Here is a 15,776-nt window from a genome sequence, read left to right as displayed (position 1 = left end):
GCAGCATGGGAAAACCCCATCTCTATAAAAAATACAAAAAATTAGCTGGGCATGGTGGTGCATGCCTGTAGTCCCAGCTACTCTGGAGGCCAAGGTGGGAGAATCACCTAAACCTGGGAAGTTGAGGCTGCAGTGAGCCATGTTTGCACCACTGCACTCTACCCTAGGCAATGAGTGAGTCCTTGTTTCACAAACAAACAAACAAATTCTGAACTGAAAATTTAAGGTGGTTATGATAGTTACATTTTTGATTTTGTAATGCTGCATGACTTGTCTTCTTTGATCTTTGATATTGCCTTAGACGCAGATGTAGCAAGAGCTTCTTCAAATTCCAACTGAAAATCAAATGTCAGGGGTATAGCCATAGTTGTTTTTCTTCCTTCACTCTGAAGCCTGTTTATCTGCAGCAAAGCCAAAGTGAAAAAAAAAAAAAAAAAAAAAAGAGTACTCTTTATATGGGGAAAATCTTAGGTGGAAAGAAAAAAAAATCTCAATTTACACACACACACACACACACACAGAATTTAGGTGGCAGGCAATAATGGAAAAATAGTACAGACTGAAAATTGGGGGTCTAGTGCACCAACTGTTTTTATGCCTTTGCTGTGTGACCTGAGTCGTTCTTTTCCCATCTGTAAAATGTGGGGGTAGGACTTGAGGATTATTAAGGCTCCCTCCTAATTCTAAAGTACAGAATTTAAGGAAAGACCTACATATTTAGATACATAGAGTTCTTGGAACCATAGTAGGCATGTCCCTCCAGACTGCTCCGCTTCCTGTAGCCACACGCACGATGAATCACACCAATCTTCCTCTAGTCGTGAGAGCCAGAAATAGAGTGAAGCAAGTAATCAAAAGAGGACTTTGTTAAAATCCTTATACAAATGGATTGAAGAAGAAAAAGGATCTAGCTAAAAGGTGAGTAAAGGAGCCGAAAGTTTTCTCTAAAAAATTATCTCAGAGCATAGCACAAAAGAATAAAGAGATGAAAACCCTGAAAGCAAAATCAAAGGATATGGGGGACTTCTGCTTCTGCCAATAGATGGAGCACTATGGGAATTAGTCTCCTGCTCTCAACAACTAGGAGCTCAGGCAAAATATATGAAAACAACTGCCCCCAGCTATTAGAAAACAGAGTAGGACAGATCGCTGAAAGAAGGGAAATAACTGAGGTCTACCCTCTAATAGCCCAGCTTACTTCCTGGAGGTGGTTTCAGGGCTGAGGTGCAGGGAGGAGAAACCCATTGGATTGGGGGAACTCAAACCAAATCTTGCGGCTTTGATCTCGCTAAAGTTAAGAGAAAGATCGCACCAGCAATCACACTCTCACGCATTTACCTCAGAGAAATGGAAACTCATGTTCATACAAACCTGGATGCAAATGTCCATAGCAGCTTTATTTTATTTTTTAAGCAGCTTTATTTTTACTAGTAAAATCGTCAAAACAATCCAAAAGCCCTTCATTGGATGATTCGTTGAAATTTTGTACATCAGCAATAAAATTTTTATATTTGTATACATTACATTTTCAACTAGTATAATTAGTTGCTTTTTACAAATTAGTTTATATCATATTAATGTATCATTAGCTAAAAAGTAAAATTATTCACATTTGAAATGTTAACCTGTTAATGATTAAACTGAATTGTAGCTTATACTTCACAAACCTTTGTTCTTCTGGCCAAGATTATCTCTGCTTGCTTATCAAGGACATCCAACTTCTCTAGGATTTTTTCTGCCATTGTCAATCACTAAATTCCTATTTTAAAATAAGGAGGAAGAAGAACAAATCAATTCAAATTTAAACATAAAACTAGGCATAAGTTTTCAAAAGACTCACTTTTACATTACTGTTTTAGGTAAATAATAGAATTGTTTAAATCATACAGTAAATCATAGAATTGTAAATGTACCCAAGTTTTTTCAATTGAAGGCTATATGATCAGAACTCCCAGATATGTATAGGCCCCATGAATTTTTAAATTTATGATAAAGGTGAGGGGGAGAAAGTTCACGATTACCATGAGAACCATATGTGACTTATACTTGAAGCAAGACCATGTGGCTTGACTTATATCTATTTTCTTTTTAAATTTTTTTAATTAAAAATATATCAAGCTAGGAGTAGGACTTAATTTTGTCATTGTTGTTGTTGAGACAGAGTCCTACTCTGTCACCCAGGCTGGAGTGCAGTGGTGTGATCTTGGCTCACTGCAACCTCCACCTCCTGGGTTCAAGTGATTTTCCTGCCTAAGCCTCCTGAGTAGCTGGGATTACAGGTGTGCACCACCACGCCCAGCTACTTTTTGTATTTTTAGTAGAGACAGGGTTTCATCATGTTGGCCAGGCTGGTCTCAAACTCCTGACCTCAAGTGATCCGCCTGTCTCAGCCTCCCAAAATGCTGGGATTACAGGTATGAGCCACGGTGCCTGGCCAGGAGTAGGACTTTGGACATATCTGTTTTCTTTTTGTCATGATATAATTTTAATGAAAGTAAACACAAGGAACTCATATTTATATAGTTAATTGCTTCAAATTAAATTGGTCAATGATCCAAGACTGTTAACAGCATGTAGCAGGCAATTAGTTACACATAAGTAGCAGCAACTAAGCTGGTTAGGTCCCATTGCCATAATAGTTCATATTTCCTAGTTAATTAATATTGCTAACAGTCTCATCTGAGGTCAAGCAGTCCATATTAAGCTTAGGGAGCTGTATGAGATATCAGAACCTGGTCTAATTTATTACATCTTCAGATGAGAAAACTGAAGGCCACAGAGTACCCTATTAGAGTAATAGAAATAGCTAGGGCAGAGTGGAGGCAAGAATCCAGGAATATCAACCCAAAGCTCCCTTTATTTATTTATTTATTTATTTTAAAAATTGAGTAGATGGGTCAGGCACAGTGGCTTATGCCTGTAATCCCAGCACTTTGGGAGGCCGAGGCGGGCAGATCACTTGAGGTCAGGAGTTCAAGACCAGCCTGGCCAACATACTGAAACCCTGTCTCTACTAAAAATACAAAAATTAGCTGTGCGTGGTGCCACATGCTTGTAATCCCAGCGATTTGGGAGGCTGAGGAGGAATCGCTTGAACCCAGGAGGCAGAGGTTGCAGTGAGCCAAGATGGCACGCCACTGTGCTCCAGCCTGGGTGACAGAGTAAGACTCTGTCTCAAAAAGAAAAAAAAAAATTGTGTAGATGACCATGCAGTCAGTATACTTTTGCTCACTGAATTAAATGGGCTCCAGTGGCATTTAAGTGTAAAAGTGATATGGTTCACAGAAAGTACAGAATCATCAATGTTTTCAATGAATATTAATGTTAATACTAAGGTTCTTTCCAGCTCAAAAAAATCTCTGATATTTCTCCTATATTGTATATTATTCCAGTAATGCCACATGGAGACAACAGTTCATGAAAGGAGAAAGATTCAGGATCCAATGCCAAAAGTTTACATTATTTTGTAATTGGTTTCTTTCAGCTTTTTTTTTTACTCTTTTTTCCTTCACCATACATTGCCCTGAGTATGAATTCTTCATGTACTGAATGACATCCCATCCCAGCATGCCCTCTATCACGTCACTACATCCAGATTTTCCCTCCATCACATGATGTAGTCCAGTGTGATAAAGAAATTATACAGACATGCTGGGTGTGGTGGTGTGTGCCTATAATCCCAGCTACTTGGGAGGCTGATGCAGGAGGATTGCTTGACCCTAGGAGTTTGAGACCACTCTGGGCAACATAGCAAGACCTCATCTCAAGAAGAAAAAAAAAAAGTAGCTGGGCACAGTAGCATGCATCTATAGTCCCGGCTGCTGGGGAGGCTGAGGTGGGAGAATCAAAAGGATCATTTGAGTCCAGGAGTTTGAGGCTGCAGTGAGCTATGATCATGCTACTGCACCCCGGCTTGGGTGACAGACAGAGCAAGACCCCATTTCTTTAAAAAAAATTACACAGAGGAAATTCTGGGCCATGGGGGTGCAAGCAGATAGCCTGCCTTGTGACGAACCACACAACCTCAGGTTGCACACTGGGAAGGGGAGATCCAGGATTGTGAAAGCTGATCATATGAAATGGGTCACTCTTGTGGTACCTAACTAAAACACAGTGAGAAGCCAGGGTAAGAGAAAACACTCAGGGCACAGAACATCGCTCCAAAAATGCAGTCCCTCTGCATGTCTGGCAGCTGAAATTGACTGCTGTGACCTAAACCAGTTGTATCTAATAGCTACTGAAAAGATCTGTGGCAACTCTAAACCAATTTTGCCCACAGCCTTCACTTACCAATCTTGTCAGTGCCTCAAAACCTCACTAGTGCCAATTTGTAACATTTCCTGGTTTTATAAAACCTCTAACCTATTCTTTGTTCTTCAGAATATACTGAAGACTACTGCTCTGTGTGTATGCCCTAATTGCAATTATTTCCTCCCAAATAAATATTTTGATTTTAGAGATTAGTCTCTATATTTTATTTGACATTGACAGGGTAAAGGCATTAGCATAATGTGAATGCTGATGACTTTCTGGATTTCTTACAGGACAATAGGGGACAGATTTTGAAAGAGAATATACATTATGATTATGTGGACATATTTTCTTTTCAGACCCAAGAAACATCCCTCTTGTAAAACTAAACTAAACTAAAACTCTCCGAGGAGTTTTAGCTTTTGTGTTTCCCTTAAACATAATATGAGTTCAAGAGGGGGAGAAGTCTTTCGTATTCCCCACCTAAGTTTATTTTACTGGAGACAAAGATTTCTATTTTTCAGCAAGACACAGGTAAATAACTGGAAGAATCAATGTACTGAAGTGAATGAGTTTCCCAGTTTGGGGAACGTATAAACTACATGAGGGCCAGCTGAAACAATGCTGCTCATTTGTGAGAAAGAACAGAAAGCAGATCTTTTTGGAGTAAGGTGTCCTACACCTCTCACTTTTAGTCACCCCATCTTCAACACCACATAGGACATTTTAAGAGGCAAAATGTCATCCCATTATACACACACACATACGCACATGCATGCACATGCACACACAGCTGTATTTTTCTATGTACAGTTAACCATAGCATGAAATAATTTTTATGTTTTTGCTTTAAAAATAGTTTGCTAAGAGTAAATTATTTGGCTATGAATGATTTCTGGAAAATCACTGTGCAGATCATGAATTTTTTTGAAGTGAGAAAAACTAACCAATTATTTTCAAGGGTCAACAACAGTTTTATGAATACTAAATTTGCCGGTTAATGAAATTGACTGAATGTTAGTTTTGTAGTATTAATTTCATATTTTGAAACTAATACAATTTTTTCAGTTTGCAAATTCTTTTCTTCCATCAGTCTTTGGCAATGTGCCAATGATGCCTAATGGATAAATGGCCCTGGGAAAAAATGGAGGTGAGGAAACACTATAGATTAACTTGCTTGCTTTCATCATTATACTTCATAAGTTCATCAAGGGCCTATTTTGTGTTTCCTCAAATAAATGCTGAGAGCAAAGGAACATCAGTACTAATATGATGGTGTTCCCCAACTACTTTGCGTAAACTAACTACTAATCTTTTAATGCAAAATGAATCAAGACGATATAAAATGGGCTGGGCGCAGTGGCTCATACCTGTAATCCCAGCACTTTGGGAGGCTGAGGCAGGCGGATCACTTGAGGTCAGGAGTTTGAGACCAGACTGGCCAACATGATGAAATCTATTAAAAAAAGAAAAATACAAAAAAAGAAAAGAAAATTAGCTGAGCATGGTGGTGCATGTTTGTAATCCTAGCTACTCTGGAGGCTTAGGCAGGAGAATCCCATGAACCCAGGAGATGGAGGTTGCAGTGAGCCAAGATCATACTACTGCACTCCAGCCTAGGTGACAGAGTGAGACTCCTTCTCAAAAAACAAAAACAAACAAACACAACGCCATCAGAGCTGTCTTTCTTAAACAGGACACTGATCAGGACCAGTTCCAGCCTACAAACCTTGGCTTGCTCTCATAACCTGAAGAATACCCAAACTCTTCAGATGACATATGAAACCATTCAAGAAAAGATAGTCCAGCATCTGGCTCAGCCCACCTTTCTAGTTTATTCATCCTTCCCCTTTCTGTTCCACCATTTTTTACCACTCTTACTTCCTGGACACGTCCTGCCCTTTTCTCAAGCACACCATTCACTCCTGCGTTTCCTTCTACTCAGAATGTTCTCCCACATGTCTTCCAGTCAAAAGCCTACTCTTTATGAAATATGGTATGAAGACTAACTCTTCTTCTTCTTTTTTTTTTTTTTGAGATGGAGTCTCGCAGTCTAGGCTGGAGTGCAGTGGCACAATCTTGGCTCACTGCAACCTCCACCTCCCGGGTTCAAGTGATTCTCCTGCCTCAGCCTCCTGAGTAGCTGGGATTACAGGTGCCCACCACCACACGCAGCTAATTTTTGTATTTTTGGTAGAGATGGGGTTTCACCATATTGGCCAGGCTGGGCTCAAACTCCTGACCTTGTGATCCGCCCACCTCGGCCTCCCAAAGTGCTGGGATTACAGTGCCCAGTCATGACTACCTCTTCTATGAAACTTTCCTTGGCATTGTCTCATTCCTTGTCTCAGTGACAGTCTATTTGTTGTGTGCTCCTGGACTCAAGCAATCCTCCAGCCTCTCAGCCTCCTGAGTAGCTGGGATTACAGGCAAGAGCCACCACACCAGGTTTTAAGAGGTTTACTCGCTGGGCGTGGTGGCTCACATCTGTAATCCCAGCACTTCGGGAAGCTGAGGCAGGCGGATCACTTCAAGTCAGGAGTCGAGACCTGCCTGGACAACATGGTGAAACCCTGTGTCTACTAAAAATACAAAAAAAAATTAGCTGGGCATGGTGGTGCACGCCTGTAATCCCAGCTACTTTGGAGGTTGAGGCAGGAGAATAACCTGAACCCAGGTGGCGGAGGTTGCAGTGAGCTGTGATCGTGCCACTGCACTCCAGCCTGGGTGACGAGCGAGTCTCCATTTCAAAAAAAAAAAAAGAGGTTTACTCTTTGACAGATCTCTTCCTTACTGGGTTGAAAGCTCATTTGAAGCAAGAATTGACTTATCCACCTCCGACTCTCAGCCTCAGGCAAAGCGTTTTACATCTAACGGGGATTTGAAAATTACGATTTAATTTGGAGATGTCTCTGAATACAAATTTTTAGGAAGAGTAATCCTAGTTTATCTGTAATAAATGATGTTACTTCATAATGATTTACTGGAAGATGAAATAAAAAGTTGAGTGAATTATTATAAAATGGGGTTATTGCCAATCTAAACTTGGTAAAATTGTTTTGAAAGGAAACTTGGATTTATGTTCTTAATTTCTAGCTCAGTAGTGACAGTTTTTTGTTGTTGTTTGTTTGTTTGTTTTTAAAGAACACAGTGAAATAGAGGCCATGCCAATTGGGGCAGAATGAATTCCCAATTACTCTCACAGTGAATCATCTACAGGCCTCACTGCAAAAACCTGCTCTCAACAAAAATTGTAGGTCAATATTATTAGCATATCAGAGACTAAGTCATATCTAAAATAAAAATGTCTTAAATATTTTAAGAGAACAATTTTATTTTAACAGCACCTTTGGGACTAAAAACAAACAAACAAAAAATAACAAAACCCAGTGTCGTCAATATAATAGGCTCAGCTGAGAAGAGTTCTTCAGCAAGTTCTAAACAACTCAGGAAAACTAAGAATCTCTAAAGTCACAAACTAAAGGCCTGAGAAATTATCTAGAAAATGCAGGCTTAAATTAAAATTCACTTCCATTATGTGGCTTTATCAGTTCAAATGCTTACTCCTTGAGGACGAGGCCACTTCTTACACTTTTATCTGACACAGTCCACTATTGAGACCACAGTAAGGACTCACTTCATCTGTTAAATGATTAATGTTTACTCAATAATTAGATAACTGGCTGAGTTATCTCCATCTCACATTCCAAGGGTAGACTTAGGGGAATCTTTTTTCTTTAAATCTAAAATGTTGATAAATGGCCCATATTATAGGCTGAATTATGTTGCCCCTAAATTCATATGTTGAAGTCCTAGGCCCCAGGATCTCAGACTGTGATTGTATTTGGACATACAGCATTTAAAGAGTAAAGTTAAAATGGGATTGTTAGGGTAGGCCTCTGGCCAGCATGACTGGTGTCATATAAGAAGAGGAGATTGGGACACCGAGGATACACAGAGGAAAGTCGTTGTGAAGATTCAGTGAGAAGGCAGCCACCACCCCAAGCCAAGGAGCGAGGCCTCTGAAGAAAACAACCCTGCCCACCTCTTCATTTCCAACTTTTAGTGTCTAGAACTGTAAGAAAACAAATTTCTGTTGTTTAGCCACTCCGTCTATGATGTTTTGTCATGGCAGTCCCAGCAAGCTAGTACAGCCCAGGCACTGAGAACTAATTAAAAAACCCGACCTATGTGCTTAGTTCCGCATTATGCATTTTCTTGTCCCTTATTTATTTATTTTTATTTTTAGACGGTCTCATTGACTCTGTCACCCAGGCTGGAGTGCAGTGGCTGCGATCTCAGCTCACTGCAACCTCCGCCTCCCAGGTTCAAGCGATTCTCCTGCCTCAGCCTCCCCAGTAGGTGGGACTACAGGCGCCCACCACCATGCCCGGCTAATTTTTGTATTTTTAGTAGAGACGGGGTTTCACCACTGTGGCCAGGCTGGTCTCTAACTCCTGACCTCAAGTGATCCGCCCCCCTTGGCCTCCCAAAGTGCTGGGATTACAGGCGTAAGCCAACGCGCCGGCCTGGAAGGGAAGTTTCTAAGAAAAATTACTGAGGAATTTTAAAACTATGATGTACGTGGATTGTGGAGTATTATTGTGGGTGACTAATCAGATAATGGTTGGAAGAATTGATTAGCCAGCTCGAAATCGCAGCACAATTACCGCAGGGGCGATCAGCTTCCACCATCCATTCCAGGATGTTGGGAGTCGTCAATTTGGAAATGTATCAATTAAGCGGCCCCCAGAGCCTCTCGCATCTCTTGCCCGGCCCCGAGTCACCTTCCTCCAGGTGCCTCCATCTCGCTGGAAACATAGGAAGCCCGACTCAAACGCTCTATGCCTATGGTCGTTTCATGGGAAAGCAAAATTAAGGGCAGCATTGAGGAAGCTCATTAATATTTAGTTTAGAAGATGCAAAGGGTTCTTCCGCGAACCTGGAAGAGCCCCCCCGGGCTCGCCTCTCGCCGCGGTCCCACACTTGCCTGACCTCAACCACACTCTCCCGGTCCAGGCCCCGCTGGAGAATGTCCCACCGACACCGGGGACAGAAAGGCCGTTTATGTAAAACGATGTTTTTCCTATTTCGCCTCCCACCCTCATGCAAATTTTGATTTTCAGCTCTTCCAACCCTTCCGCACCCTGAAACAAACCTCATCTCCTTTCCTCCCTCTTCTGGCTCCGCGGGTTACTCGCCCCGCCCCCACCCTTCAGTCCCTTAGCAACGCGTCCTCGGTCCGTAGAAACCGGTTGCCGAGCTCTGCCTACCTCTGAAAGGCCTAGAGAGCAGAGTTCTCTTCTCAGAGGAGCTTCGCCCACAGACTTTTGTCACTAAAAGCCCCGGTGACTCCCCAGATGCTTACGGATATTAAAACCGATTATGCTGAAGGAGTGGAAGGAGAGTCAAGTAAAAGAAGAAGATCAAGTAAAAAGAACTGGGGAACAGTGACTTTGTTTCCCCTTATTGTACCTCCTTTCTCCTTTTGTGCTTTCCTGGAAACATCGAATTTCAAAAAGAAGCTTACAAAGTCCACCATACAGCTTGCAGGTCTGAATGGAAGTCAACAGTTTATATTTGAATATTTGATGGAAGATTGCTTTCATGGCTTATGATATTAAAAACAACAACGACAAAAAACCATTCTTATTTCCAAGGCCAAGAAACCTCCCGTGTGGTTAGTAAAATCACCACTGTATTACGCAAGTTGTATAGCAGACTTGGCTGCACACACACATACCACTTAGCATTTTTATGAGACATAATGGAGATACACTGACATACATTCTGCTGTATTTACTGTATCCTAAGGAACCATTTGTCCTTATTGCTCACTTGTGTGAGCAGAAAATGCATTAAGGCCATGGGAATCATTTATTTTTAGAGCCATAATCTAAAAATGACTGACTTGAAAACAGCTTGTATTTAATTTAAAATGATGGGGAATTTCACAACATTGGTTAAATTTTAAGTCAGGGGTTGTTCATCATTCCAAGAATGTACCTTATCTGATGCATCAAAATAGGGGGAAAAGCTTTAAAAAACAGCACTTCAACATCTGTGAGAAGAAAAGGAAAAAAAGCACCAGAATTAATCATCACAAGTCTGTGCTAGTGGCAATGGCAAAACTGCGACAAAAAAAAAAAAAAAGTATAGTTATGTAGCAATCCAAATTTGGCTAGAAATTGATATTAATAGTCAATGCATGAAAACACTGGAATCAATTTATTTCAAATATTTAAAAAACAAAAATACAATAATTAAAAGTAGAAGGTAGTTTGATTCTTTTCTGTTGCCCAGATTGGAGCACAGTGGTGTGATCATAGCCCACTGCAGCTTCAATCTCCTGTGCTCAAGTGGTTCTCCCACCTCAGCCTCCCTAGTAGCTAGGACTACAGGTGCATGCCACTATGCCAGGCTAATTTTTTTATTTTTATTTTTTTGTAAGGACAGGGGTCTCACTATGTTGCCAAGGCTAGTCTTGAACTTCTGGCCTCAAGTGATCCTCTTGCCTTTTTCTCCCAAAGTGCTGGGATTACAGATGTGAGTAGCCACTGCGACTGGCCAAGGTAACTTGATTCTATTATATTTTTTAAGCCATATACATTCAGGAACAATGGTTTGTATGGAATTGATAACTGAAATCTAGTTGATAGTGGTGATTTGTCTAAGATTGTTATAATACCTTCAGCTCAAAAATTGGCACAGAGGTGAAAATTAGCTTCTTAAGTAAAGAATTCAGTTCAGAAACGTTAGCTACTCATTAATCTTCAGTCAATAAAATTTGTAAAACATGAATCTTATGAAATTCTTAGAATATTATCATTATCTCAGTTAATATTTATGGAACACGTTCTGCATGTCAGGTACTAGGCTACAACTTTAAAATAGTTCTAATTTCATCCTTTACTTTTCATTCTTAAACCTTAATTCGTATCTATGGAAAGGGTATTATCTTTGATTTTAGAAAAGACCTGACTGAAATTCAAAGAAACTATGTGATTTGCCCAGCATCTTATAATTAGTAATACAATTATTAATATAACACAAAGTACAAAATATTTTCTCTTTAATAACAAATGTTTGGTAAATGTACACAAAAAAGAATTCAAGTGGATTTTTTCCTAACTACTTTAATTGCTCTCAGTTAAATTCAGTATTTACTGAATGAGTTCATGAACCTATTATAGATAAATACTGGGTAAAGGAACCTAATGAATGTTTTATTTTAAAAGTATACAGATTTCTTAAAATATAAACTGTATACTATAAGAAGACAAAGAAAATAAAATCTGCAGACTTTTTCCTGCTTCCTTTGAAGTAGGCCAACTACAAAGTTAGAAAGCACATTCCCCAAAACTGCCCTTACTTCTGACACCAAGTTCAGGGGGCCGTCAAAACCCTGAATAGAACCCTCAGGTTTGATAATTTGCTAGAAAGACTCACAGACCTTACTGAAAGCTATTGTATTTAGGGTTATAGTTTATTACAGGGAAAGGTTACAGATTACAACTAGCCAAGGAAAGAAGTTCACAGGGCAGAGTCAGTCCCGAAATAACAAATGTGGAGCTTTTATTGTCCTCTTCCTGTGGAGTCAGGACAGGTTACTCCCTAGCATTGTTGAATGACAATGCACACATGGAGATCTGCCACCCAGGGAAGCTCACCCAATCATTGTGTTCAGAGTTTGTAGTGGGGCTTCATCACACAGGCATAATCGGTTGATTAACCACATGGTTAATCTCTATCTCCAAGTTGACGGATACCACGTGACCCAAAGCCCTTGCCTTAAGTCACATTGTTGATCTTTCTGGAGTGGCCAGTCCCTACTCTAAGACTATGCAGGTGTGGCCACCTCCCCATCCTAAATCACATTGTTAGACTATCCCATATGACTCAAGGTCTCCAGGCAAATAAAGCTCTTTCTATCAGGCATAACATTCCTAGGGCCCAGAGATTATATCTCAGAAGGCAAGGGCAAAGGCCGGACTTTCTTTTCTTTGGGCAAGAGAGTCTCTCCTATAAATTCTTTACTATATACCTACTAGGTTTAGAAAATATCAAAATTTGTACTTAATCATCCCCAAATGGTGAAAAGCCTGTGATTCTCCACCCCTGCCTTCTGTCCTCTCTTGAGAAAAGAGCATTTTTTTTTTCCCTTGCCCTGCACAAACCATGAAGCCTGGGAGAAGTGTCAGTATTCTTCACCATTCCTAATGTTCCTTTCACATCTTTAAGTTTCTTCTTCCATAGGAAAACCTGCCTCTTCTGAGGTTAATGACAACTATCTCCCCATACATATTTACTAACAAATTCCCAGGCATTTCTCACTTTTACAGATTTGGGGACTTTCTCAATGTTCCTTTCCATATGAAATCCATTAAGCCAATAGTTTTGCCTCAAAACTCATTATCTTTCCAGATTAAAGCTATCTTTACTTCATTATCCTCTAACTCTGAAATATTAAGCTCTAACAGGTCCTCTCTGATCACTACCTGTTATCCCTTCTGCCCATTACCTCTCTTATTCTAGATAATGTGCTAGTTGGTCACTTAATGACCTTCTGTCTCTTTTATTTGTGAATCCAATGGACGTCTTTCAGGTCCTATGTTACTTGACAATTCTTCTGAATTGGACACGTTTTACTTCTGGCTCTTTGAAACATTCCCTTCCCTTGGCTTCAATTACACAACTCTCTCCTACTTTTCTTCCTCGGCCTGCTGTAAATATCATTGTACCCTGGGATTCTTTCTTGTTTGTGTGTGTGTTTTTTTCTCCCTTTGTTTCCTTCCTAGGCTTGACATCCCCTTCAAAATTCAGTCAAGACCATGCAGCATAGAATATAGAACTTCTACCATCTGAGCCCATTCTATGTTGAACTGAGTTCTGATTGTCTTTCTAGCTTTATCTCAGCAAACCCATGGTACAGAAAGTGACTACCTTGTAACTTAATGGGAATTTTTACAAAGTTTTGGGCTTTTTATATCTGTGTCTTTTCATGCCGTTCCCTCAGCACAGGGACTTCAGAACTTCTGCAGCCCCCTGGTTCTAAGGATGGAGAAAGTTATCTATGTTAGGCCAATGAGATCACAACACCCTGACCACAGTGACTGGCTCAGGGAGAAGCAGGTGACTAATGGGAGGACAGTCAGGGCCCAGAAAATTTTATTCTGGGACTTTGAGCCTTCAGGGAAGAAGACTTCCTCTTCTAGTCTGCCTGTTATGACAATTTGAGCCTTATGCTACGGGAGCCACTATGAAGATCCTGAGAGTGGAGTCAATCCAGGGGAAGCAAACTGAGAGCTGGACCTGGGCAGTATCATTTGAGTCCAGGGTCAAGCAATCACTGAACTTAGAGCTACTCTAGACCTCTTCAGCTAACATGATCCAGTAAGTTCTCTTTGTGTATAAACCAGTCTGATTTATTTTTCTATAGAAGTAAGCCTAGAGACTGATAATATGCTCAACAAATATTTGTCAAATGAAAGGAAACCATAAAATGGATAGATTAACTATCTCAGAGGGCTGTTCTGAGAAGTAAATGATTTACCAGTCATTTACTTTTGCTAGGCCAAGCACAGTGCCTAGCAAAAAGCAGGTACATGAAACGTTCATTATGTTTCTATGCCTCCAGCACTCTCCCTGTCACCACACAGTCCACACAACATAGCTCAAAAACTGCTACCTGAACTTGATTATAAGTTCTAAGAAAACTCATATTCACAAAAATTTGACTTCTTCAGTCCTAGGCTTTTTCCCCATAAGTCTTTTTCTTCTATTAAAGACCACAACTTAATATTTACTTATGTTTTTAAAGATCACAACAGTAAACATATTCATTTGTATAGCATCTGCTACAGTTTGAATATTTGTCCCCTCCAAAGTCATGTTGAACTTTAATCTCCAGTGTGGCAGTATTGAGAGGTGAGGCCTTAATTTATATTTTTTAAAATAAAGATAAAGTCTTGCTATGTTGCCCAGGCTAGTTTCAAACTCCTGGACCCAAGGCATCCTCTACCTCAGCCTCTCCAGTAGCTGTCCTACAGGCAAGACCCACTGCACCCAGCTTGGTGGGGCCTTTAAAAGATTCTTGGGTCATAAGGGCAGAGCCCTTATGAATGGATTAATGAATTATGGGTTAACAGATTAATGGATTATCATGGGAGTGGGATTGGTGGTTTTATAAGAAAAGGAAGAGAAACCTAAGCGAGCAAGCGTAACCCCCTCACCATGTGATGCCCTGTGCCACCGTGGGACTCTGCAGAGACCTCCCAGCAGCAAGAAGGCCCTCACCAGATGTGGCCTCTCAACCTGGCACTTCTCCATCTCCATAACTGTGAGAAATAATTCCTTTTCTTTATAAATTCCCCATTTTCAGATATTCTGTTACAAGCAACAGAAAACGGACTAAGATAGCATCTTGCAAGGCTTCACTTACTATACATGCAAAAGCAAAATATTTAAAGTAAAAAATTGTTAGATCTGACTTCATAAATATTTAAAATTTCTGTATGTCAAAAAAGTCATTAAAAATGTAAGATAGGTTAAACTTGGAAATGTGTATAAACAAAGAGTATCTTAAAATTTTACAAATAGTGATTTGTAAACAAACACCATAATGAAAAAGAATGTATGCTGAATATAGTCACTTTACAAAAGAATACCTACAAATGATCATTAATTATGTCTTTGATGTTCAATGACATAGTCGAAGTCATGTACATTAAGCCAATAAAATATAATCTTTTTCTTATCATCTTGGCAAGCTGGGGAAAGGAACAGAGAAAGATGCACATCTATGCTCTACTGGTTGAACTGTACATTGTTAGGATGGGAATTTACAGTTTATGTAAAAACCTTCAAAAATGTATTAATCTTTGACTCAGCAATTTCACTTCCAAAAATTAATATTTAGAGATTAATCATAGAAATGAACAAAACTTGTAATGATGATTTTTATTTAATATTTTTTATAATGGTAAAAAATTTAAAAGTGGATAATAACATCTATCATCTATTTATTGAATTCTCACTTATTAGATTCATTATGTGTCAACTATTGCATTTTCACATACATTGTCTCATTTATTCTTCACTTTATAGATTAAAAAGTGAATTTAGAGATATTAAATATTCTGATCAAGATCATAAATCTAGTAAATGGCAGATTCAGAATTTAAACCCAGTTATATTTTTTTCCAAAGCCCATGATCTGAATTACTATTTTTAGATTTTCTTGTCAAAAGTTTTGTCTAGCCATAGGATGATAAATATGATGCAGCTGTTACAAGAGGTATGAAGAAATACATAATAACATAGGAAAATGTGTATGATATTGTGTTAATTGAAGAAATTATAAGATTAGAAAGCTTTATACACAGAATGATTCTTTTAAGACACAGTATGAGTCTCTGTTCAAAGAAAAAGATCTGTAATAAAGCATCCACAAAAGATAGTTATCTTAGGGTGGTAAAGTATATCTTGGAAATATTTTTCTACTTTGTATACTTTTGTATTTTCTA

The 15,776-nt window shown here is 39.4% G+C and overlaps 2 protein-coding genes across 6 annotated transcripts in view; one reads left to right on the top strand and one right to left on the bottom strand.

Moving 5' to 3' along the window:
* C1H1orf141 (chromosome 1 C1orf141 homolog) overlaps positions 1-9,492 on the bottom strand; it is a 56,451-nt gene extending 46,959 nt beyond the window's left edge. For both annotated transcript variants that reach the window (XM_055117548.2, XM_055117551.2), the window contains exons 1-4: positions 9,410-9,492; positions 5,622-5,707; positions 1,668-1,759; positions 244-401 (exon numbers count right to left, since the gene is read on the bottom strand). In XM_055117548.2, coding sequence (XP_054973523.1) covers positions 244-401; positions 1,668-1,742 — 233 coding nt within the window. In that variant the 5' untranslated portion in view covers positions 1,743-1,759; positions 5,622-5,707; positions 9,410-9,492. The remainder of the gene's footprint in view (positions 1-243; positions 402-1,667; positions 1,760-5,621; positions 5,708-9,409) is intronic.
* Positions 9,493-13,146: 3,654 nt separating this feature from the next.
* The window catches only part of IL23R (interleukin 23 receptor), a 166,076-nt gene continuing 163,446 nt past the window's right edge, over positions 13,147-15,776 (top strand). For 3 of the 4 annotated variants that reach the window (XR_008626633.2, XR_008626634.2, XR_008626632.2), the window contains exon 1: positions 13,354-13,644. The gene's annotated coding sequence lies outside the window, so the exon portion shown is untranslated. Of the gene's footprint in view, positions 13,645-15,776 lie in introns of all 4 variants that reach the window. The other variant, XM_055117522.2, reaches the window with a different exon arrangement.

This window comes from Pan paniscus, chromosome 1 (genome assembly GCF_029289425.2).
Source record: "Pan paniscus chromosome 1, NHGRI_mPanPan1-v2.0_pri, whole genome shotgun sequence".
In the NCBI taxonomy this organism is placed as follows: Eukaryota; Metazoa; Chordata; class Mammalia; order Primates; family Hominidae; genus Pan; species Pan paniscus.
This window is presented reverse-complemented; position numbering and strand designations above follow the sequence as displayed.